This window comes from Cephus cinctus, unplaced genomic scaffold (assembly GCF_000341935.2).
Source record: "Cephus cinctus unplaced genomic scaffold, Ccin1 Ccin1_scaffold1111, whole genome shotgun sequence".
In the NCBI taxonomy this organism is placed as follows: Eukaryota; Metazoa; Arthropoda; class Insecta; order Hymenoptera; family Cephidae; genus Cephus; species Cephus cinctus.
This window is the reverse complement of record NW_014333620.1, coordinates 65,213-89,861: the sequence shown is the minus strand read 5'-3', so window position 1 is coordinate 89,861 and position 24,649 is coordinate 65,213. Positions and strand designations below refer to the sequence as shown.

The following is a 24,649-nucleotide window of genomic DNA, read 5'->3' as shown; positions in this document are numbered from 1 at the left end:
ATCCTTTGTTATGTACTTTAGATTACGATGAAAAACTTACCCTGACAACCAGTTAACGGATCACCGTCCATACCATCGGGACACGAACAACGAAAACTGCCGTCCATGTTCGTACAAAGAGCAGATCGGCCACAGGGGCTCTTAGCGCATTCATTTATATCAACGCAACCATCCTGGGGATTGCCTTCATATCCCTCAGGACATTCGCACCTATGACTTCCGGGTAAATTAACGCAAAGAGCATCACGACCGCAAGCCCCTTCGTATTCGCATTCATTAAAGTCGCTACACTACAAACAAAAAAAGGTACACAAAACGTAAAGTAAATCCTCGTATATTCTCACTAGAATTTTCTGGTCTCAGATTATGATCCATAAAACCATCAGGCACTCGATATAAATCATCCTCCCAAGTACTCACAATTTCATAGGGGTCTCCCGTATATCCAGGCTGACACGAGCATGTATAATTTCCAGGGATATTCTGGCAGAGAGTATTCTCGCCACAAGCACCAGGTATCGCGCACTCATCAACATCCTCACAATGCTCCTCACCATCCCCGGTGTAACCGGGCTTGCACTTGCAGAGAAAATTTGCCGGTAAGTTGCAACATTCTGCATTCTCAACGCATCGTGCAGCAAGCACTGGATCGTCGCATTCGTTGATATCTGTGATGGTGAATAAGAAATTAATCACAAGCCCATAGTCAATAAGTAAGGTATGGTTGAATAGAGATTTTTAAATACTAAAAAAACTGTACCTTCGCAATGGAAACCGTCGCCCCGATAACCAGGAAAGCACGAGCACTGAAAACTGCCTAGGGTATTTGTACAGTGTGCAAAAATATCACAAGGGCGATATTTGCACTCGTTCTCATCTGAAAAGCATGTCAATAAGTATAAAGGCATAAGTACAGATCAAAAATGTCCTAACCAATCCACTTCATTACTATAATCTTCTCAAAGCACCGGTTAACAGCCGGTACTTCTGAAATGTTAACCATGTGGAAAGGTTACTCTTACCTGGAACTTGACAGTTACAACCTCCAAATCCGTCGTTACAATGACAGACGGAGTCAAGGCAAACGCCATTCTGACACTTGGTTCCATCTTCTTTTGTACAGTCATCTAAAATTCAAGCACATGCGTTACATAGTCATCTTTACAGAAGTACGTGTGTTAACCATGAACCAGCTGTTACACAAGAATTACACTTTCACGGATCTAGTCGATGAAATCAACAAGACATTGGCAAATATACTCTTGGCGAAAAGATGTGCCCATTTCTTATGACAGGGGTCACTGGTTTTTTTTTCTTTTTCAACTTAAGTCATCGCACCCAAAGAATATAAGTGGTACAGTACGTGCAAATTTAGACTGAGAAGTTTACAATATATATATACTGCAGAGTATAATGCGGATGTGTAGTCAAATAGGTGGATCCTAACGGTAAAGAGACTAACCGGAACCGTCTTGTAGTGGTTTAGTCGTAATTAGTGACTCCTGTGATAATTTTTATACGCTAATGGATATTGTTTTTGAATTATTTTTATAACTTACCAGTGCACTTGAGCCTGTCTCGTTGCTCATCCGTGCCCTGAAAACAGTCTGTATGTCCGTCGCAAAGTTTTGAAAGTTCCAGTAATTGTAAAACATCGGTTGACTCGTTGACCTGGCATCCGAAATAACCGTCCTCCAGATTCAGAAAAAAGACTTCTCTTCTTATTCCGAGTCCGATTCCATTGAGAGATTCGGCCTAGAAACGAACGAATGGTTTTTGTAAAATTTGGATCAGTCGGACGAGTTCGATTTATATACGAACATGAAAGAAATTCGAAAATGTCTTAAATTTTTTATAAAAACTTACTGGATACGAAGATAGTAGTATCCATACCACCAACGGCAAAAGATGTTTCATCTTTGCTGTAAGTGAAATACATAAAAATGATTAAGTGAAACTTTACACGTAAAGATCCATGATGAAATCCACCAGCCAAAAGTATGATTAACCATTAGTAGCAGGCATCGTAAGTTATTATTTTATTGTAATTTAATTATATTTATAATTATCAGCGTTCACTCTCATTTATTTAACATAAAAATTTGTTACTTTAATTTATAATTGAGGCACTGCATTGTTTAAAGTTAACAATCCTTGTTATCTGGTTCACAAGCACTTCGCTGTCTTTTACACTTAATCACTTGGATTATTTATTACATAAACAATACCATTTTTTAAATTATTTTTAAGTATAAATCTTCTAATGTTTAAAATTTCATTGTTGTTCTCGAGAATTACAATTTTTCTTTCATAAAGTCCCAGAGAGAAATATAGATCTCTGCCTACTCGCTTTGACCATTACGAATGTCGTTATCACAATATCAATGTATAATACTAATAAGAATAATTGTCTCTCCACAGAAATAATCGCATCACATTCCTCAATAACAGAGCAACATTGCCTTTGAGAATAAGGAGAGGAACGCGTATAGTATGCCGGTCGCAGCATTACTCAGCGTGAAGAATGACGAAGGTGGCGAAGAAGGTGTGTAGTCGTCAATGTTGGTAGTAGTGACGGTAGCGATGACTGTGTGCAAGGAAAATACGGTTGGAGAATCAGAGAGAGAGAGAGAGATAAGTGGAGAGAGAATAATAAAAGGAATAAAAAAATAAGAGCCGAAGAAGGGAAGTGCGTAATAAAGGAGGGCGTACGAGTACGATGCACCTGCGTCTCTCTTCCTTCTCCATCTCGTTCTTCGCCAGCCCAACCAATCAACTTTGTACATCACAAAGTCACAGCTGTGAACCGGCAACCGGCCACGAGGAGTCTTACGGCCCCTTGAACCATGCGTGACTTTTGCGCACGACGATACTCTCCTCCCTTCCTCCCACTGACAACTGCTTGATACCAGCGGCACCGGTTGAATTCCGTAAAACCACGAAATTGCTCAGTCAAGTCTGATTATATAGCGCGCGTCAAAACGAACTCATTGAATGTGCTATCTGGTGCAGCTGCAATTAGTACCGTCCCGGACGAATCTTTCTGGAATAATGAATCTCCATTGACTGTCGACGTTATTCCAAATGATGCAGAACTATTCAAGGTTAACCGTGGTAGCTCGTGACGGAATTCGTGCTAGACGTGGTCTTCTTTTTTATTTTCCTAGTAACTAACCGATAGGTTGCTTTCACTTGCGACAGAGACACGTCACGTATAACTACGCAAATATTACATATATGTATAGTATGCAAACAGTTAATAGAGATCGTTCATCTATAAGATTGTCTAAATAATTTTATGTACTAGACAGTATCTTCTTACGCACTCATCGAGTCTTACATTAACCAACCTATGAAGACTGTACTGTATATCACAAATGATAATTTAAAAAATCAATTTTATACTGAACAAAAAAATTCTAAAGTCCAATCCTGTTCCATATGTCTTGAAGGATCATTCAGTCGTAGGAGTTGCTCCGAATCCCTTATCTGAATTTGTATTATTTGCATGCAGATGTGATGAAGATCTGCACATGCGTCTTATCGTTTGCGTATACTCCTATATACAGGACTCTTGTAACCCAACTATTCGCCACGTGGGTGTGACACACATTTTTCTCTTGTAGAACACATGTGTTCAGACTCCACGCTCTCTCTTTAACTAGTCACGTGTGTGTATGAGTGAAGATATATATACAGATAAAAAGGTGTCTCAAGCGAAGGTAAATAATAGTGCCATATAATTCAAAGAGAAAGAGACGAGACGGTACGCGAGACGCTTTTCCAAGTGTCTGAGTGTCAGCTCGTAAGATCGTATAGAAATTGACAGCGCGAGGAATGCGCGGAATTCCAGTCGCAGAGCGAGAATAGTGGAATGCGAAAATGTCCGTGAACGAGATGAAAGAGGAGAATTCGTGGCTGTCTTCTTTATTTGGCGGTGAGCTGTGACACCGATAGAGTTTGCACACCGATCATTAGCATATCGATGTCACAATGTTGAGTCTGTCTCTTGCAGGCTCCTATAGCGACATCAGGTTGGGCGACTACGAGAGGCCAAGTAGTGACGTATGATGGTTGATTATTGAATGATGGAAAAGGAACGGCAAACGATAAGAGATGGTAAGAGATAATTCATGCAATGCCGTAAGAGGCTATTTTATTGTAGCTTAGAATTTGTACTGCATCCTTTTTTTTCCTTCTTTCTTTGCAGTTGCAGATGCCACGAAGTACGTCCTTTGCGTTTTAAACGACACGGATAACACGCATGAAAGACAATAGATTGTGAAAGAAGTTTGTGGAACAATATCATCGATGGATGACGAGAATTCGAATGAGTCGAAGAATCATTGTGCTTGAAAATGATGGATGATCATGGGAAAAATTTACAACGCTTCACTGATGGGTTTAATTTATAACGTAATAGCTTTGGCATGGAATTATTTCTGCGTGGCTTCATTTGATTAGTCATTCTTAAATCGACTGGATATTTGCGGAGATTTGATTGCAGGAAGTTATCAATTCTTAGCTAGCAAAAAAAAGTAATATCTGAAAACATCACCATTAGTTTCATAATGATTGGTTTATAGTATTATGGCCTTACGAATGTTATTTTTAATTTAATTTATTATCTCCCTCTAATCTTGACATTGTTTTAATCATTAAATTACTATTTTCATAATTTAAAAACATAGTAGACTCTATGCCAGGTCTCCTATGAAATTTTTTTTATTCAACGCGTTTAGTACACCCTGTATAAATTCTTACACGTAATTCCTATCCGTATCGAATACGCATTGATTGATTCGAATACCGACTAATCGACGTAGCAGTATAAAAAAATTGCCGAGTTCAATAATGAATCTAGACATCATTAAATGTCTATTTGCAAAAAGAGAATCTTATATAACTCAAATAGATATTAATCATTTGATCTCCAGGGTGTGAAAAAAATGTTAAAAATTATCAATAACATTCGTACCAGAAAAAGGATTTGAAATCGTTAATATGTCACCGATCGTTGTCAGGTTTTTTAAAAATTAATTTATACGTATAATTCAGGCCTTGCGGGTATCGATGCTTTTTTTGTTCTCTATCAATATCACCAGATCGTGACGAATTATTCTAAATCGACCCTGTCCCACGACACTGATCCTTTCAATTTGTATTTCGTGTTCATCTAGGACACGCGAATCAGCGTCGCCCACAGAATCATCATTTATGGAAGCTTGCAAGGCAACCTGGCATTTAATCAATGTCGTGAAAGTCTTTACCCAGACTAAACCCACCATAAGGCATACTTCAAGATCCGTCCTAGTAACATTAAAAAGTACGCCGGCAAACATTTCCTCAACAGATATACAAAAGAGTTAGAAATAAACCGTGAGAATCCATATTCCGTTAAACACGTGTTCTCAGTGAGCTACACTAATCTAGTTAACTGTGTCAACCGAAGTCAAAGAATTGTAACAAAACTTATTGGACTATTCAGAACAAAATTTTCATTAATCAAAACACAGGCCTTCCAATGTCTCTTGCAAAATATTTGCATGATTAGATCATGTATTATTTCGAATATCAAAGAAATATTTTAATCATAAAAACTTACTGTTACATAATTTAATCAAATTCCTCGTTAGAAATAAGAAAAAGTAAATTTTTATGAAAAAAAAAAAAAACAAAAAAAAACGTAGGCGTAAAGTACGTAGGAGGATTCTTCTATTACCTAAAGCACACACCTTAACATCTACTTGCGTGCAAACGCATAAATATTCATATGCATATTCATTAGCGGTCCAAATAAACGAGGCTTTCTCTTTAATCCACATAGTACCGTCTACCATTGCAAAATGCACAGCAGATCTCGAGTACCTAAGCGCCACACAAGCATCACAGGAATTCAATAGAATTACAACATTCCAGAAGGATGATTTGATTAGATAAACAAGATGTGAATCTACAATAAAAAAAATTGACATACCAACATAAATAATTGTTCACGAAGAAAATCAAGAAAAAGATAAGTTACCTCGAGTACCTGGAAATGCGCAAGAGAATTCGCGATCCGAATACATAATTCGTATAACGGTATCGCGGGCAGAGGAGCAGATGCAAAGAGAATAAAAAGTACCAGGCGAATAAGCGGTATAGAAAATGAGTCAAGTATTACATCACAAAGGAACAAAGTGCAAGCTGAGTTTAAAAAGACAGAAGTAATATAGAATGAACTCAGATCAATCTCAAAGCTTGTATAATAATATATGGGTAGGATAAATAGAAGTTAAAAAATTTATAAGAAAACCGTATAAGATATAACGTATAAATAAGCTGTAATTTCATGTGGGAAGGTTATTACCTTGAAGCATATATATGTATACAGGTGGTACCTTCGATGGTTTCTATAGACTATTAGTACACTAATGTTAGACTTGTAATTAGAGGTAGGATAGTTGCTCATACGATGCCGGTATCTTATCATACCAATATTTGCCAGAGTATAGGAGAATCCGCGTTCATTTTATAGTGTCTTCAAGATACTCCTTTGCTTGCTTCTTTCGACTGTAGAAACAAAGTTGAACGGGCACCACTAGAGCGGCGCCTTCTCTCTTACTAGTTCTCGTGTACCGGAGGGAGCTGGGTCAATATCCTCGGCGAAGTTCGCCTCACGTCAAACGCAACATTAATTATTTCACCATTGAAATTCTATCTGGTGGTGTTAGATTATGTATGCTATACGTATAGATATTAATAAGGTACCATCCTGGTTGATTTTGGGTAATTCACTTGACGTTTTGACAAATTATATCCTCTGTATATGGATTGAGGGTTACTTATCAATTAAATATTCTTTTATTTGGGTAGATATGGATAATTGTATGAGATGAGTGAAAGATGAAGTATACTAAGAGATTTAGAGAAGACTGAGTAAAGAATTTTGAAAATGTTTCAAATTCAGAATCCAAGGAGCAGTGACTGATGGAGTTAACAGAAAGGAACTATATGGAAAGGACTAATAAATGCAGGAAGATCATTCACGTCTATCCACCGCTATACCTGTATCTAAAGGTTAGTTATATTGTGATGCATCTATAATAAATTTGTATAAAATCTGTTTAATCTATATTCAGTTGATCTTGTCTGGGAGATGTAATATATATAATGCTTTTCAGGATTCTTGCCATGAAAATCATCATGACTATTCGTTCTGGATTCAATTAATTCTCAAGATGGACTTATATAGCTTGGAGATGATATTGGTAAAACCTCAGTCCTCAGGGAACTCTTTATATTAACATCTGAAGGCCACAGAACTTTTATTGGGTGGATACTAAAGTGAAGTTCAGCACGAAGAATTTCCCGGTTAAGGACGTGCATCGTGCCTGGTGAATCTGTATTCCAAAGGCGATCGGCTGCCCCAGCGTAGGACAGAGACAAGCTAAGAGAGAGGCAAGAGCACAGAGCAAGAGGCAACCTGAGGCAACATCCGGCATGAATCAACAAAGTAAAATAGCTAGCTGACTCGCGCGGGAAGCCTAACCCGACGCCTACTGGAAGAATAAGAGAACGGCGAGCGAAGCGAAACAGAATTCGTTTGGGAGTTAGCAGGAGTGAAAGTCCACGCCTGCTTGTCTACCTGAATGCGGCATTGGTTGTCTGCCTGATTATGCCTGATACCACCTAAAATACTCCTGAACCATCTTCACCAGCCTTTCCTGATACTGTTACAAAAAACAGCGTGGGCCACTAGATAAGTCTTAACTTTTCTAAGCGACCACCCACCATCTTTTCAATTGCTATATTTTATTCTCACAGTTCAGACTGGTAAGAAATTGTTTCAGTTATACAATTTTTTATTTTATATTATGAATTTAATTCTATATTCCACTGGTATGTCTCTTCATATTATTTTTATATTCAATAAGGTATAGAATAGAACCTTGCTGTCATTCTATCTAATCGTACCGGCAGATCTACACGTGGTTTCATTTGGCTGCCGCCTTCGACCATAACACAATCGTTCTACTTCTCCCACGACTGTTTGCCCAAGTGGCGTCTGTTCTACTCGAGAAAGTACAATAATATCGACCCAGTAAAACGATCACGATGCCAAAGATCAACGCAGTACCTTCCTCATAAGAATGCCAAACTGGTTAAAGGAAAGGAAAAGGAAAAATCATTTAAATTTCATTCGAGGTAAACGGAAGTTCTTGCTATCTATATCTATAAAGGAAGAGTGTCTTACGTCAGCTGAAGACGTAACATCAATTTTGCATTATATCTTACGAATTAATGCAAGACGGACAACCTTGGGTCGATGATTAACCATCCGGTATTTGTCAAAACGCCAGATTACCATTCTAGAAATGCTCAATGTTCGACGAATGGACAAAAAACACTGAACATCCCGTTAATCTACAATCATACGTACGTAGTAGTCGAGACGACGTGTTTGAGAATTCGTTGTAGTTTTTTTTAGGCGTAAAGAAGAAAAAAACAATTTCCTTTGATGCTCACTGTTCTTCTCATCTATTATGGCTAAAGTATCATAAACTGGCTCATAAGCGAAGTCATTATCGAACCTAACTCATCAAAGAGTTATAACGTTTTATATTTTAAGTTTCCTTTTGTCGACAAGCAGATTGCTCCTTATAGGCAAATAAAAAAGGATGACGATGATTTATTAATAAATTCTCTTATTAAACCTTGGTAAGTACGTACTTGCCTCCAAACAAGTATCCAATTGCAGCTGCAGTTGCAATATAGGTAATAGCTTCAGAAATATCGTGTGAATCGTTTCGAGGATGATTCTTAATTGCCTACAACATTCCCCCAGTTAATAATCATGGACTATGATCCTGTGGATAATACACTTGGATTCTTTGGATTCTTTATTGCTCTCACGAGTGAGGAGATGACCTCATGGAATTGTTACATCTAATTACAAAGGTGATGGTAATCGCTTTTAAATAAACCATATTCAATTATTAATATTAATTCAATAATATGACATAGAAATAACAACTTATCCTTTTGCAGCAATTGGACTTAAATTCTGAAGAAGTTGAATAGCCAGAATTACAAGAGATGAGAAACTGGGACTTTTTGATGAGTCAGACTACCTTCTGAATCTGCAGGCTCTTCGAGTGCGAAGAATAAAATAGAGATGGATATTTTTAAGAACGATTTCCTTAATAATATCAACTCAATTATTAATAGCTATACAAAACCGACCAAACCTACCTTCTTCAAACTTCAAACGAAATTGATCATTACAAATTCATATGGAATCCATGACTAGTACTTTGCTGTACTTATAAGTATACATATACACTGTATACAGGACACTCATACATGACAGATATACATGAAAGGAAAAGCAGTAGTGGTAATGGCGTATGCCGCTACATGAACACGTTAGCTGTTGCAAGCATTGAACTCTCCGTCGACCGGTCTCCACGTAGGAGTCTCCAGTTAAGGATCCGCTGAGCGACCAAGTCCGTCCAGTCAGGACACCTACGTAACTGTTAAAACCCGCAATTCTTCTACACGTCCAAAGCGTAATTAACGTTTGAGAAATATCCGAAGAATTTAGTCTGTATTTATTTACTATCTATAAGGTAGCATTGCGATTATTACTAGTGAATTCAGAAAACATTGCGCGCAGTGCTCAATCGTGTAAAACGGTAAATTACCTGTAATAGCACTTAAGTAATGCCTGACGTTTTCTATTGTTCGTTAGAATCGTTAGAACGTTAACTGAGCTTACAGTACGTTCTATGATGGATCTGAAGGATCATTATGCATCTTCGTTAAATCCTTGATCTTTGGATCCTGTGATATAATGAATTGTTTCGAAATTACATCATACAGTCTTATTTTGGTACAAATTACATGTATATTGTATTATTCATATATATATATATATAGTGATGATACCCTCATAGCTAGATACTTGTATCTGATTGATTTAAATAACAGGTTAGACTCAACTGATTTTGTAGAGAACAGGTTCATCGGTGTTTTAATAACTGCAATAAATATCTAGCCTTTATGTATGGAAATTTCCCAATTATAATAACAGTAATTTATTGGATACAAAGAATATTGTCAAATTTGCAAGAGGGAAAGAGAATTTCTCTTTTTTCGCGCTTTATGTACTGTAACATATGTGCTGATATGCGCAGTATGTACTGAGCCGTATAAGGAGCACTGCCTGACGGAATTGGCAAATCGAACTTTCTTTTTAGCTCCCTCGAGACTCGATACCAGCAGGACGTAAAAGTCTACAGTATAATATCTTAAAAATTAGGACAATGTGTACTGTGCTTTATTTGTCAAGAATTTGACGTAGTCACCAATAAACGAGCTGACCAGTTTAATCGTTAAAAGAAATATTTAAACTATATTTGGACCAGACAAAGTCCAGCCTCTTTACAGAGTCTAAAAACATCAATTTTGTTTTTCAGATTTTATCCTGAGAAGTTATTGTAAATGTAGTACTGCATGAGTGGAATGACAACGTTATGGACAGTGATGAAAATCTGAGTGACATTTCCTTTTAAAACTATGGCATCATCATCGTCAACCCACATGCATCTATGCAGTTACGTATTGCTATCTAGGTGAGCCTGAACCAATATAGTTATAACTATGCGTATCTGATCGTTGCACTTACAACTGCAATGACTCCCACAGAAATGTAACAATTAAAAATGTCTATGTTCAGTGGTGCGCAACTGGAAGATTGACGTAAATGGACAGCCTTAAGGTCATCCGTACGCATCGCATTCTAAAAAGGAAACGGAACCTATCTACAGTATGTCTTTGTCTGTGAATGCAACGAGAAGAAACTTGAAGAAGGCAGGGACGTGATATCTTTCCAACCCACGCGATATAGTGAACGCCTTCAGATACACCTCGGAAGAAATAGCTGCCGAGCAAGTTGCATCCAGAGGATCGTTGGAACGGAACAGGTCCTTTTGGATGCAGGGAGAAGAGACTGACCAAGAGGCAAAATAGCCTCTGGCTGATTAGCTTCGATCTTTACCACAAAGCAAGCTGCTCTGAGAGATCAGAGAAGAGTACCTACGAACTACTTTGATCAAGGTAATACAATATTATAAAGTTTCGAAAAACTTTTAGATTTCTGAGGCGATCGCTTGTAGGTTGAAAATGAGAGCCAGGAAATTCTTTAAAGCACGTTCAATGCTTTCCTTAAGGCGGACGAAAGGTTGTGGTCAAGGACGTTACACGATTGCAGACAAGAAGAATGACTTGGAATCGTGTTGGAAGAAAGGTAGAGAAAGAACAAAAATAAAAAATTATCAACATCAGGTTTAATAACGGTAGTATTTAAGATCGTTGCAATTGATCTAATAGGTACCGTGATTACCGGGATGGGTGACGTATAATTTACTCCCAGAAACAAAGAGTAACCTGAAAACAAGTGACCTCCTTGAGATCGGTCTTTGACTCGTAGAACGAGCTGGCGGCTACAAGGAGGAAGAAGAAAAGGAACAAGGTAAAATCGAAGAATAAAGAGAAGATAAACTCGACGAAGAGGACGGGCAATGGCGCCTACACGTTGGTCGCGGTAGAGGTCGGGCACCGAACCGCAAATAAAACGTTGGATACCGCGTGCCTCAAGAGGGAAGGAGAGAGTGAGGATGAGGTCCTGAAGAGAAGGTCCAGTACTCAACTGTAAGAGGAGAGTCCCGTAGTGAGAAGTCTTGAGAGTCCAGGATAGGTCGTTGCATTATGGACACCATTTGAGCACTGGAGAACGCCGTAGGATGCAAAAGATCTACTATAGTACGGTGGACAAGCATATACCTACAGGTACTAGATGGGTCACGGAATAGGAAGAGTCAAAAGAAGCTAAAAGTAAAGAGAAGAAGTGTGAGAGAGAACGAAGAGAGGAGTGAATCTAGAGAGTAAGGGAGTCAAAGAGTATAGGGGAGAGGGAACCAAGAGTGTTGGTCGAGGATGCCTATAATCGGCAATGGACGATCGCCGCGCCTGAGCACTTTCGCATTGCTTGCTGGACATACGATATATGTATATCTATATAGCGGTAGTATACACTATATATATTATATTCTATAGAGTATATACACCTCTATAGTAGACATACCGGTCTACTCGATATCAGCCTCTTAATCATTGTTCTATCTATGCTCTGGTCGATTGTCCTTTCCTCTCCGCCTTCTAATATCTTTGATATATTTTTTATTAGCTTTATGTAATGTATCAACTACCTGCAACTATTGTCTCATTCCATTTTTATAGTGAAAGATGCTGAGTAATTCTTATCGGTGACCTCAGTTCCTTTTAGTTTCAGATACTGTCAAGTACTGTACTGATCTCCTACGTTTTGTACTATAGTGAGATTCTGGCTATTTTATAATTCTCTGATCCTCATTGAATTTGATATGGAAATAACATCAGGATGCGAATTGGAATCTCTGAGTAATAGTACTGACCATAGCGGGCTTGTACTCTTAGGAATGTAACTGTGAAACCATTGAAAAATATTTCTGCGTGCCAAATGATCTCGTGATCTTCTACAACTCCTGATGAATGAACCAATTGCTTTTTTTGGCATTGCGGTGCTGGATAGTAACACTAAAGCTCACTCGGGTAGTGAAGTCGATGATCATCAATACCTGTGAATGACTAACAGGCTACTGACATCACATTCTTAAATGACAATAGTGATTCAAAACAATCCAATGCAGATGAATGCATCAAGTGCATCCTCCTGATATTCTTTAATGGTTCGTTAAAATTACTTTAACTGTTTTTATTATTATTATAATAGACAGAAGAGACTTATATTAGAAAGATACAAGAAAAATTGTGCAGCCTTGTCTCTCGCCGTGCAACCGATTCTCAGTAATACATCCGTGACGTAAACGATTATGGATCATGTTACAGCGTTTGCGTATCGACTATACAGTTACATGGATCCTGAAAAGATACTGCGAAACGGGATACGTTAACGAGACATGTTTGCGCCTCTACGTGTGGAATGTCAATTTTATTTTTGAGACATGAACTCGATGGTGACTCAAAATGAGCAAACGAATTTTCTCAATGATTCACGTGTTGTCCCTTGCCTATAATTATTAGCATGAGGTAACGAGCCTAGGAATATCTATTGATAATATCAACCGAAAACACGATGATTATACAGTACAAATGATAATGAAAGCAGCCATTAGGCACAAGGATAAAATTAGATGATTCCAAGGACTTGCGAAAGATTAAATCATCTTGTATCAAGTATCGAATTTTCTACCTGGTAAAAACACGTGTTACTGTACGAGAATCCCACACTTCATTCTATTACCATTGCTGCGCTGTGGATGGTTGTGACATCGCAACCTTGCACTAAGATTATCGTATATCAAATTAATGTGAAATTACTAACTTTTCAAAAGCACTTATCAGTCTAAAGAGAATCATCCAGAGGGAACTGTAATATGTGGAGATATTTGAGTTTTTATAACTGCTTCATAATTATATTTAAATACGAAACAATTAATTAGCGTGTATCTTCCGTAATGAAAGTCCTGGAGATTAAATGCTTTATTATTTATTACATACATTCATTCTAGTAGTCGCGCGTGTACCTAATTAACCGCTGAACCTATGCGTTTGCACTGATTTCCAGGATTATCATTACAGACAATCGTCAACGTGACGCTCGCGATGATCTCATACATATAAATATTTTTTCTTAAGCTTCATTCAGTAACGTATCGAACGTATACTATAGTAGCCAATCTGTAACCTTCTATGGATGAGATTAACTTTCGCGCGAAAGATCATGGACGCTCTTTAAAAACGTGATGCACGTCCTCTGACATTTTGCAATTAACAAATAACAGTTTTTGAGTGGTAAACGAATATCCTGTATGAAATCTGTCTTCGAAAAAAATATTTAATCTTAAATCCAAGCATTGCTTTACGAAAGTGATGCTTAGCATTTTTTTTGTAATCAATCGTCTGTAAGTGTTCAATCGAATTCATGACGCAATGACGATTGGATTGTTTCGCGTGCCGACGAATCGCTTTTAAAAATAGGTACTTGCGTTACCTCGATCAGGATCGTTGCATTGCAGTCCGCAATACGTATTCAAAGGATCTCTCCAGTCGGCCGGCCGAGTATCCTTGACAAAGTCGCTCAAACTTTTCACTCACTCGCGAACACTCACAAAACCCGTTTTCGAAGTCGTTCGTAGATTTTTTTTTACTTTTTAAAAATTAAAAAAAAATCATTTTAAAGAAAGAATGCACTTGCTAGTTTGAAAATCAAGGATTGATCAACACGTTATTAGAGACTAAGTGTTCCCGGGAGCACTGCACTGTTTTTATCTTATCACAAAGATTATGATCGCATCTCTCACTTAGTTTTAGGCTGTTTTTATTTTTGATTTTTATTATCTGCATAAAGCGTGAGTACGTTTGGTTAGTATTCTCGATCGGCTCCTAACATTTTCTAAAGAAGTATTTACTGTACTTTTATTTTATGTGTCTGGATAAGAATTAGGTTTCGTGGGACGACTATTATATACTTTGTTAAGAAAATATTCATATGCATTCTTTTATCTTACTTTCTAAAGACATTAAATTTCTATACTGGAATTGCAGCTGATCAATTATTATTATTCCAGTCGAACGAATTTTGTATTTGAGTTTGTTCTAAATTTTATAAGAAGAAATTCAAACTAGAATTTTAGTCACAAAAAAGATATACATCTCGAGATAGTTTTATCAGAAGAAAAAATGGTCTTGACTAAATATCAATACTGAAACCCACGAAATTCAAACAGATCTCAATTTTTCAGATGGACCTTTTTCAACCTAAAGAAATATTAGCGCGTCGTGAAACATTAGAGAAAAAGCCAAAGGATGATGTTCCCAAGAATGTCAAAAAGAGGATCCTTTGATGCTGGGAAGAACAAATATTGATCTTGGATCAGCCAAGAAAAAGAAATAATTCTCCAGACTCTGTTCCCATAAATTAAACATGTCTTAACCAACGTTTCCTCGGTTGAAGACCCGGCACGATTTACATTAGAACCAAAAATGACAAGGTAACAAGTTCAATATAATAAATGCATAGTACAATTAATAAATTCATCTGAATCCTAAAGGAAATCAAGAAGGAACATAAGGAAGGTACTGGAGCCGATCATAGAAATATTTCAAGAGTCAAGAATCAGTAATCGAGACTCAAGACTGAAGACTTACCCGTCCCCATGGCTGATCGCAGCCTCCTTCCACCTTAATCCTACTGTGTATCCAGCGGCCAATCCTGGCTTGATTCGGTTTCACTCACGAAAACGATCTCTTCGTCCAGACGGGAGACCGCGGACGAACTGGCACCCTGAGACAACTTTTGGAGAGACTTCGACGGGAGACAAGACGACGTCATTGCGACCCTGGTATCTCATTGGCTGAAAGTCCCTCTCTTCTGAACTCTCAGCCTTTTTCTCTCTTTCCAAGGCTTCCTGTCCTCCTCTAGCCTTTCCATTCCTATCTATCTCCATCCTACTCTCCCACTCCGGCTCTCCGTTTCTCCTCTATCCTTTCTCTCTTTCCTATCCAAACCTTACACTCTCTTTGTCCCACCTCACTCCAAGACACTACACCTCCTATAGTAGGTGTATGTAGCTGATACCATCCGCAAGAGACTAGACTGCGCTCTGGAGTCTAGAGTTGATTCGGTGAGCTCAATGCTTGGAAACAATATCAAATAAGAAAGAAAGTTTTTACTATACTAGATACTTTGCTCCAGCATGTATCAAAAAGATGGACCATGTATGATTTTTCTATAATAGATAGATAATTTTTATTAGATTCTTTCACACTTTTGTTCTGATCTATATTGTATGCTTGCAGCATTCACGCTACTGTATGGAACAAGGATGAAGATGCTACAGGAATCTTCTAAATGATTCTGTGGAAGATGGTACCGGTATCTTCGAGTACAGTGCAGCTAGAATATTGGAGAATCTTCGGCAAGCTGCAGACAGCCGAACGATCGGACGGGTCAGCAAGTTCATTTGGTATTCTTTTCGTGGATGCGTCATCCGCCAGACCAACTACGGAGGCGGATGGCTCCTTCTTTTAGTAATCATCGCCAACGATCGATACCAACGAGCCCAAGACGAATTTCGAAATGGCTATAGAATCTTTTGACATGAAATTCATTTGGAATAATTATTTACTCATCTGTAGGATGGTGACAGTCAAATTCTATACTATTAGAATTATGCATGGGTAATCAGCTTCCGTTCTGATTATTCTGTGTAGAAATAAGGCAGTTTAGTGACTGGTGGTGAGTTGAATTTTATAGAAATGAAAGAAAAGAAAGACAATGAGAGAAATAAAAAGAAAAATGATATATTTCCTACCTATAGTTATCATTTGTGCTAATAATTTCCAGACAGTTTCACAACGAACGTCACACTGGAAGTTCTTTTTCAATTTTTTTCTTTTCCTTCCTCCACTTATTTCTCTCATAATCTTCAGTGACTTCTTATTCTTCTTCTTCTCTTTATTATCCGGCTCAGCCAGCCACTACTGAATTCTTCCGCGTGCAAGAGTACACCGTAGGTCACTTCCTGCAGCAAGGAGTGGCGGGAAATATTTAAAAATAATATCCTGACCAGTATAACTGCTTAAATAATGTTTAAATACGTAAATTGACTTACATATTATGATATTACGCATATGCTGTAACTACAGTACAATTGTACAACTGAGCCAATCATTGATTATTATTCTTACGTATATTGATTATACTCAGCGATCAATATAATCAACGATTACGTATTCGTATCTTTACTTATCATATATTTATTGTAATTGTACAACACGTGCTGGTACAAAAGAACCGGATGAGAAGGCCGAGGTGGCTTATTGTACAGTAAACACATTATTCCCAGCAACGTATGAAAATCATTCGTTAACAGCAAATATACTTGTAACCGAAGAACAGATTCGTTTTGCGCACCATCTTTGGTACAGCACGTTAATGGAATGATGTACGGTGTAGTCGAATCATCGTTTCCTAGTAGGGTGTTACTGAAAAGAACTACAAGCGTAAATGACTTATTCACTAATTCCCATTGGCTGGATATGGAAATAAATAATTATATATCTTCATTATACATCATTCAATTGCTGATAAATATTTGCGCGTACAGGAATCATTTAGTAATAATGGTATATTTCTATCAGAGAGTAATTGCAGCTTCTGGTCAAGGCTTATGTCGCTGCATAAAATCTATGCGTACGCTTATGCAACGTCCTGCCTTTAAAATTAAATCGTAAATCTCGCTGTTGTGAACACGTGTTCACCGTACATTTTTTATTTACAGTATTTCACTTAATATCTATTTCCTCAATTACCTTTCTCTGTCTCAGTATTTTTTCATTTCAGTAACACGCTAAGCTTATTCTTTGTCAAGTTAATCGATGACCTTGATACATTGAATTTTCAACGTAAAATCCATAATTTTATGTATGACGTGTTTTGTAATAATGCGGGTATTCATTAATATATTTAAACTTTTCTAGGTGACATCTGACACCTGCCATTCGTTTCATTGATCGACTGAGACAATGAGAAATATTGAAACACCTTGTACATCTACAGTTGAATTCATCCTAAAAATAATTCAGGTGAGAAAAAAATGAAGTATTAATAAATTGACAAAGTGCTAATATGTCATGGTACAATCGATATAGAACAAAGTTACAGTGTCATTTTTTCTTTTAGGCAGCACCTTGTATGGCAGTTGGCAAGATCCGTGACACCTACGCTATTGGCACACAGGATCAAAACGGTTCCGCAAAGTGTCATTCTAATCGATCATGATTGGGCAGTCACTCATGGTACGATAATTGAAGAACAGACTGTAAATTTCATTTTCTACAAAGTTCTTAGAAACATTCAAGCTCGACTATCCTCGTGCGAACTGTTCAACCGTGGGGATTAACATTTTTTTATAACGTTGATTAAATTTTTAAAAAATCACTAAGGGATTGCGTGACGTTTCTACACCGAGGCAGAATATCAACTGTCTTTTGTATAATGGGTATAAAATGCCGTAGTGCATTAACAAAAACTGGTGTGTATTTTAAGGCGGGTATTTTACAAAGAAACGACAGTTAAAATATTTATTCAGAATTCTAATTGCATCCATAATTCCTGTAAAAAAATAACCGTTATCCTTCTTTATTTATTATTATTATTATACTGCGCTAATAACTAGACGACTAATAAGCACCTACGCTCTGTCTTCTCTCTTCCTTGACGATCTTCCCACTCTTTGGAAAGGAGTGTAGCCGTAAAATTGCCAACTGATCGTACTAACGATAGATAAAAACCTACACGTAGTCTACACATAAGCAGATATTTGATAAATTCCTGAACAAGTCAATAGTATGCCTCAGTGAATCAGCAGATTAAAAAATATCTTTTAATATGACTCAGAATATCTTAACTTTCGATTTTCTTGTACACACTGTTTATCGAATCATTGTTAAGAAAGGAAGACGATATTGTGCAGCTGTCGAGTAGTATGAATTTTCATAATATTTTCATAATTTTGAAAGTAGACAAAACTGTCAACTTTCTCCAGAAAAATGATCGTCTTACATTCTAGAAAGAGAGACGATATATTTTTTAAATAGAGCCTTGATATTTCACATCGCCAAGATTATGGTCTTCTACGTGGGCAGTCCTATACTCGAGCTGCCCACACGTTAAACGCCATCGCAATCTAAGCTGGTCCTTCAAATTTTTACAATCTTACGTTCCCAAACGCAAAGAATTTCCAAGAGGCATCCTGATAGCCGACGACGACCCTGACTTCATCCTGGTACAGTGGCGCCGCTTCTACACCTGCAGGAAAAATCCGGCAAACTATCGCACTTTTCAACATCCTCACAAACCCTCTGTATTATTTATAAACCTGATATGTCTTAGCATGCAAGATAAATCGGATAAACAATCATTTATAGATTATCAAGTTATATCTTATATCATTACAGTCATTGCTACACTCCAGAATCTTCATTCAACTCCTAATCTGAAATCAGCAGACACAGTAGTCAAAGCTAATCAACCTGATGACTTCATAATGATTTTTCTCTCTAACTACCAAAGGGATCTGAAGATGCAATTGGTCCTATTGATTACTAAGGTCAACTGGTGTAAGGATGATAGTCTGAGATGGGCTGGAACAGGAATGACCAGGATGACGTAAGCCACTATATGTATAACCATATATATATATATATTTCTATCCATGGAAGCACATCTACGTTCACGTACACCATGAAAAACCCTCTCACCTTTTGGTTCTCTTTACCAGTTGGCTCAGTAAACGACACAGCCTGCAACTCAATGATGATCAGCACTGCAAATATCAAGAGGAAATGAAAATTACCAGTGTCACCATTTTATTTGGATACTAATAGAGTGAAACTTATGGATAGAAAAGACATGGTTAGTCAGAAGAAAGTATATTAATGAGTTGACGGTATAAGGAGATGTCCATAATGAGCGACAAAATCATTTAGCTATCAAATAATTTTTAGTATTGAAATTGCGAAATGAGGATATTTCTCACCCACACATTCCATTTATCTTTATTATACAAATCGTTCGAAGAATATTCTCTAATCATTCAATGACTGTATTAACGTCATTTAACACGGATTCTGAAGATTGAGCTTGCAGTATTACTCATTCTAAAATGACTTATTGGATAATTACGCAATCTTGGTGAAACCAAATGAAGCTGTGCTACAAGTATGGATGTAGCAAGGCAAATGTACTTCTCCTTCTGCTACCGAGGTGTACCAATTCAACGAATTACCACGCTCTTGGTAATAGCATTAATAACAATGGCACAATCGAAATGTATGACCTTGTCTACCAGGGTGTGGGCCACGTATGCTTTCCTGTGCCATGAGAATTCATACACCATAACTGTACGAATGCTAACACCCATGCAAAAAGAAAAAGGTTTTCGATGCTACCTACAATGTTTTTACATCAGAATAATAAATTCTAAGCAATATCAAAGTACAGAATGTAAAACAACCATTGTAGAGTGAACGTAGTGCAGTCATGATGTCTGGAGAAAATCTGTATTGTAACAATCGATAAAAGTAATAACTATAAACGGCAATGAACTTCAGTAAAATAATTATTAAATTTCATGGCAAACCGGTATAATACCGTTATGGCTTCTGCGTAGGAAAATTTAAAAAATCTGCATTGCTCTCTTTACGATCTTCGCGTAACGCCGGATCCGTAAGCAGTACCGCAACGCTATTATAAAAATTGTCGTCGGGTCGTTATACCATACAACAGTCTTGAGAGACAAATCATATGTGAAAACTGGATAACAATGGCTGCTTGAAGGAAGTTTATGTGAAGATGCTGATGCAGATATACTAGAAAATCTTTAATGGAGTGACTTAGGAATATGAAAATGGATGGTGCTAAATGATATGGAATGATTGAAGAAATAAATGTGGGCATACATGGGAAGAATTGTTTGGCAAGATTCTTCAGGTGGAACGTGCGAGTATTCGTCTGCATTCCTGGTGAGCGAACGAGCCACGTAGACGTTGAGGAAAAAAAGAAAGAGTTTTTCAACAAAAATGTAGTTCTATAAATATGGTCGACGAATGCATACAACTTATGACGAAGAGTTCGGTATTGGCAACGATGAGCAAATCCTCCTGTGTAGGAACGGGATAAGAATCTTTATAATTAACGCTAAACTTTTTTTAGTATCCAAATGACTGTCCTTGGAAATCAGGAACTTGTTTAGAGGGGCGTGCAGAACTGAGAATCTATTAGGAACAATGGACCGTGTGAAAGTCTTGCCGTTATGTTATTTCTAATACCAGACTAGTGTGTCTGAGGAAGCTGATGAGGAAGGTTCCTGGATTTTGTACTTATTCGATAAGATTTTAATTAATGAGAATTTATGGCTAAGTTAACGAATAATGGTATGTAATCACGTAAGATTGCTCATGGTGTCTTACCATCCATGAACAATCCGGGTGGTGAAGATTCTGCGAGTGGTCTAGCATGAAATATATTCGTACCACCCGGTGTAGTCGTAAAATGTGAAATTTCTTCGAAAAGCAAAAAGATCAGAGGGGGAGTAAGAAAGATGGTCGATGAAGGAAGCGGCTACGTATGATTCGCGTGGGCCAGGATGCGTAGGTCGTCTGGCCTTCGAAGTCCTTCAGTGGAAAAGCAAAAACCGGGTTCGACAAGAGACCAAGCGAGCGTGGGCTTCCGGTGGGAGGACTGGAAACCAGACTTCACGCCATTATACATAACTGTAACCATTTCGAACGCGAGAGTGACCATGTGACTGACCCTGTCCAAATAGAAAAAAGAACATTGAAGAAAGTTGATGGTATAATTAGGCGATTCAATGAGTATTTTGCCTTTTACTTTTGATATTTATATGGGTTCTCTAAAATGGGGGTTTTGTAAGAAAACTTCATCAAACATTGATTTGAGAATTGCATTTTTTGATTTTATTCCTTGTTATAACAGAACAAAATTCTAGCACAAAATGTATATAGGTATAGAGGGTCGTAGCACAACTCTAGAAAGTAAACAGCACCACCATGAGTCATTCTTCAAGGACGAATTGTCGTATCGACGTGTATTTTATTGTCAACAAATCATAATCACACATTGCAAATATCGACAGGTGTAAAGATATACATGTATGATTACTTAAATTATTTTTCGTATAGCGGATCATGAAGGACATACCAGTGACATATTTTTGAAAACTGCAAGGACACAGTATAGAAATCAATTTCATGTTTGATATTTCATGAATTTCCTAATCCGTGGCTATACTTTTCTTCAATTTTCGTGCTTCCTTTCGCTTTTCCTTTTCCGTCTCGTCGTGGATTCTTCTCTTCTTCCTCAACAGCCAAATTTCCTTGGCTCTTTCTTCGCGACCCTTCATCATACTCTTGTACAGATTTCTATGCTTCTTCTTAATCATCTTCTCACGAAGTCGGTATTCTTGCTTTTCTCTTTTCTCCTTCTCCCAAGGATCTTCCTTTGTCACTTGACCCGCCTTGACTTTCATTTGTTTTTTCTGTAAATAGAAACAAGTCAGTAATAGGTATCGATAATCTGTTTAGCTCTAAATTATTACTTATTTTTAATTTTTAGTTTATTATTGTATTTTTTTTAGTATCAATCACATTACCTTTTCCAAGCGTTTCTGATCTTTCTCAGCGTTAACTTCATCGATTTGTTCAACTTCGTCCAGATCTTCTTCAGGGTCACTAATCTCGTCTACATCTTCGTCAGATTCTTTATTATCCTTATCCCCAGCAATGGATTGCTCTTCCTCAGACGCTTCCTCGGAATCGTTTTCCGCTGTAAATACAATTATAAGATTGTTTAGTACAGCCGTAATGAGTACAGTAATTACAGGTGGACTGTTAAGAAACTTGCCGTCTTTTAGCCTGTACTCGGAATCCATAAGGACACGCTCTTCTGGTGGAATGTAAGTTTGATCTCGTTGACTGTCCGTGAACGGAGACAAATGTGGCGGTAAAATGCAGCCCATAAGGTACTTTTCCACGGGTAACAATTCTCTGGCATTTACTGAGTCAAATACCCATTGTGGCTGGACATAGTATCTGCACGTGTAAAGTAAAAAAAAAAAAATAAGAATAGAAAAAGTTAAAGAAAATTCGCTAATTATTTAAATACATACCTCGAGATAAATTGCTTATCCATACTTGGTCTGTCTACGATATGATGAGTAATAGACTCATCATTCTCATCAAACGTAGCTCCTACAAAGAGCAATTTGTCCCAGGACACTTCACCGCCAAAGGAGCGTAGTGCAAAAACAAGAGGTTCTCTCGGAACTTCTCTGTTAATGAAGAATTTCAGACCCTTGAACAGGGTCTTTAATTTCTTTATTTTTGTCATTTCCAATTTTGCAGCTTCCAACTGAGATGGATCGGTTTCCTGAAGAGAAAGAGAATTAGAATTTGATTCTTATAGAAGAACAAGGTTACGCTATAATTTGATATTGCACAGTTACATTTGAGAAATTATCTATGTCCACTTCTTCCTCGAGACTTTCTGTAGTTGCATTTAAACTGGCCAATGGTGTATTCAGAGCACTGATTCTTTCGGATACATAAGCTTCTTCATCTACCAATGTTTTATCACTGGTGCCTATACAAATATTAGGATCCAAATTATTGACTGCCTATTAGATGAACGCAATAATATCGTTCAGTATATTTACCTGCATTAGTGAATTTTGGTGGATAATGCAAGTTGAGTGAATGATATAATCGGAAGTTGACAAAACCCAGCATAGTCACGTAAAATTCTACAAACGTCGACATGATACGGAAGTCAACTTCTAACTTTGACTGTGGTTCGAAACAAAAGTGATGGGAAACTATCCATGTGACAGTTTGCCCTCTTATATCAGCTTGATAATAATATCCTTTGATCGATACAAATATTTTACGAAGGGCTTTAGCAGCTATAACAGCATGTATAAACTCGACTGTTAATCTTCTACATAAAATAGTCTGATCCCTGGGTACATATTTCATAGATGGAAAAGTACTAAATAAAAAGCAGAGTGTAAGACAATCATCCAAGTCTCGCAACGCGTCAATAAATGTGGGATAACGTTCTTTCACAATGTGGTCAAGTTTTAATGTTGGATGATTCTGGAGATACCGCCTCAAGGCTCCAAAGTCACGTAAGGCTTTAGCCTTGCTTACTTTTTTACCAAAAATCTGGAATTCCACCAAACTCATATTACAATTTAATTCATAACTTATAGAATCTCTATTTGGTATTATACCATCAACGATAAGTTACAGCTACTACCTTGTACTCTCGCAACTTCCATATTATTGGTTCGTGCATCAAAAACTGTATGTCTTTTTTGTGATATAATGTTTTAATGCCAGTATGACCCTGCTGCGCACGTTTACGATTACGCGGTTCACGTGGATATATTCCTTTCAAGATACAAAGTTTACGAAACTGTTTCAGAGACAATTGTAACTTCTTCATCGCTGCTTTTCGGCTCATAAATTGGGCTCCCTCACCCGACTGGTACTGTAAGAGTAATTTGACACATAATGCATAATCCTTATCACATACTATTTTAAATTAAAATCCATATGATCATTAAAACTGCTCAAAATATAAGAATTGCTGCTGCTTAACCTAGCAACTTAACATCTCACTTTTAAAGCATATTGTAATAAATTAAAACATTAATATATAATATTCCGTACCTTCTTCTTCCCAATCACAACCATTTTTTATATATTTTGTCAATACTTTTATAAAGTCAATATTATTACAAGCTTTTAAGGCTTATAAATTACAAGCAGACACAATACGTACACGTGCCTGCATTGAAAGAACCACCGTATATATTACTACACTGTACTTACCGACAGAGGCTATACATCGACTGTCGTTAATAAAAGAACATGATACTAATTAAAAATGATCTCGTAGATGGTAACTAAATTAAATTCGAAACGCGGATCTATACATTATAAATACAAATTACTC

General features: G+C 37.3%; 3 protein-coding genes and 3 long non-coding RNA genes across 13 annotated transcripts in view; 4 read left to right on the top strand and 2 right to left on the bottom strand.

Moving 5' to 3' along the window:
* The window catches only part of LOC107272159, a 97,471-nt gene extending 82,070 nt beyond the window's left edge, over window positions 1-15,401 (bottom strand). For all 4 annotated transcript variants that reach the window (XM_015749020.2, XM_025089458.1, XM_015749022.2 and 1 more), the window contains exons 1-7: window positions 15,256-15,401; window positions 1,867-1,922; window positions 1,560-1,755; window positions 1,023-1,127; window positions 761-877; window positions 421-668; window positions 41-290 (exon numbers count right to left, since the gene is read on the bottom strand). In XM_015749020.2, coding sequence (XP_015604506.1) covers window positions 41-290; window positions 421-668; window positions 761-877; window positions 1,023-1,127; window positions 1,560-1,755; window positions 1,867-1,922; window positions 15,256-15,265 — 982 coding nt within the window. In that variant the 5' untranslated portion in view covers window positions 15,266-15,401. The remainder of the gene's footprint in view (window positions 1-40; window positions 291-420; window positions 669-760; window positions 878-1,022; window positions 1,128-1,559; window positions 1,756-1,866; window positions 1,923-15,255) is intronic.
* LOC107272160 lies at window positions 1,903-5,510 on the top strand. 2 transcript variants are annotated; one of them, XR_001538839.2, is made up of 4 exons: window positions 1,903-2,026; window positions 2,422-3,937; window positions 4,016-4,119; window positions 4,211-5,510. It is a non-coding gene; the product is annotated as an uncharacterized LOC107272160 (long non-coding RNA). The 2 variants fall into 2 exon arrangements; XR_001538840.2 differs by having other exon boundaries at window positions 1,946-3,937; window positions 4,211-4,416; window positions 5,181-5,510.
* Window positions 7,949-10,576, top strand: LOC112495011. The gene is made up of 3 exons (XR_003061129.1): window positions 7,949-8,943; window positions 9,034-9,500; window positions 10,464-10,576. It is a non-coding gene; the product is annotated as an uncharacterized LOC112495011 (long non-coding RNA).
* On the top strand, window positions 12,341-15,255 carry LOC112495012. Its single transcript, XR_003061130.1, has 3 exons — window positions 12,341-12,773; window positions 14,850-15,098; window positions 15,159-15,255. It is a non-coding gene; the product is annotated as an uncharacterized LOC112495012 (long non-coding RNA).
* An 89-nt stretch (window positions 15,402-15,490) lies between the features above and the next one.
* LOC112495010 lies at window positions 15,491-20,205 on the top strand. 4 transcript variants are annotated; one of them, XR_003061127.1, is made up of 6 exons: window positions 15,491-15,731; window positions 15,907-16,345; window positions 17,590-17,694; window positions 17,792-17,907; window positions 19,086-19,279; window positions 19,392-20,205. XR_003061127.1 is itself a non-coding variant. In XM_025089461.1 (6 exons), exons 4-6 carry the CDS (start codon window positions 17,887-17,889, stop codon window positions 19,492-19,494), a joined length of 318 nt encoding a protein of 105 aa, XP_024945229.1. In that variant the 5' UTR covers window positions 15,491-15,731; window positions 15,907-16,056; window positions 17,590-17,694; window positions 17,792-17,886; the 3' UTR covers window positions 19,495-19,645. The 4 variants fall into 4 exon arrangements, 2 of the variants coding, with proteins under 2 accessions (XP_024945229.1, XP_024945228.1); XR_003061128.1 differs by having other exon boundaries at window positions 19,069-19,279; XM_025089461.1 differs by having other exon boundaries at window positions 15,907-16,056; window positions 19,392-19,645.
* Window positions 20,206-21,686: 1,481 nt separating this feature from the next.
* On the bottom strand, window positions 21,687-24,519 carry LOC107272169 (pescadillo homolog). The gene is made up of 8 exons (XM_015749045.2): window positions 24,364-24,519; window positions 23,948-24,181; window positions 23,346-23,853; window positions 23,136-23,272; window positions 22,800-23,059; window positions 22,535-22,722; window positions 22,284-22,456; window positions 21,687-22,169 (listed from the first exon to the last, which is right to left on the bottom strand). Exons 1-8 carry the CDS (start codon window positions 24,385-24,387, stop codon window positions 21,906-21,908), a joined length of 1,788 nt encoding a protein of 595 aa, XP_015604531.1. The 5' UTR covers window positions 24,388-24,519; the 3' UTR covers window positions 21,687-21,905.
* Between the last annotated feature and the right edge of the window lie 130 nt (window positions 24,520-24,649).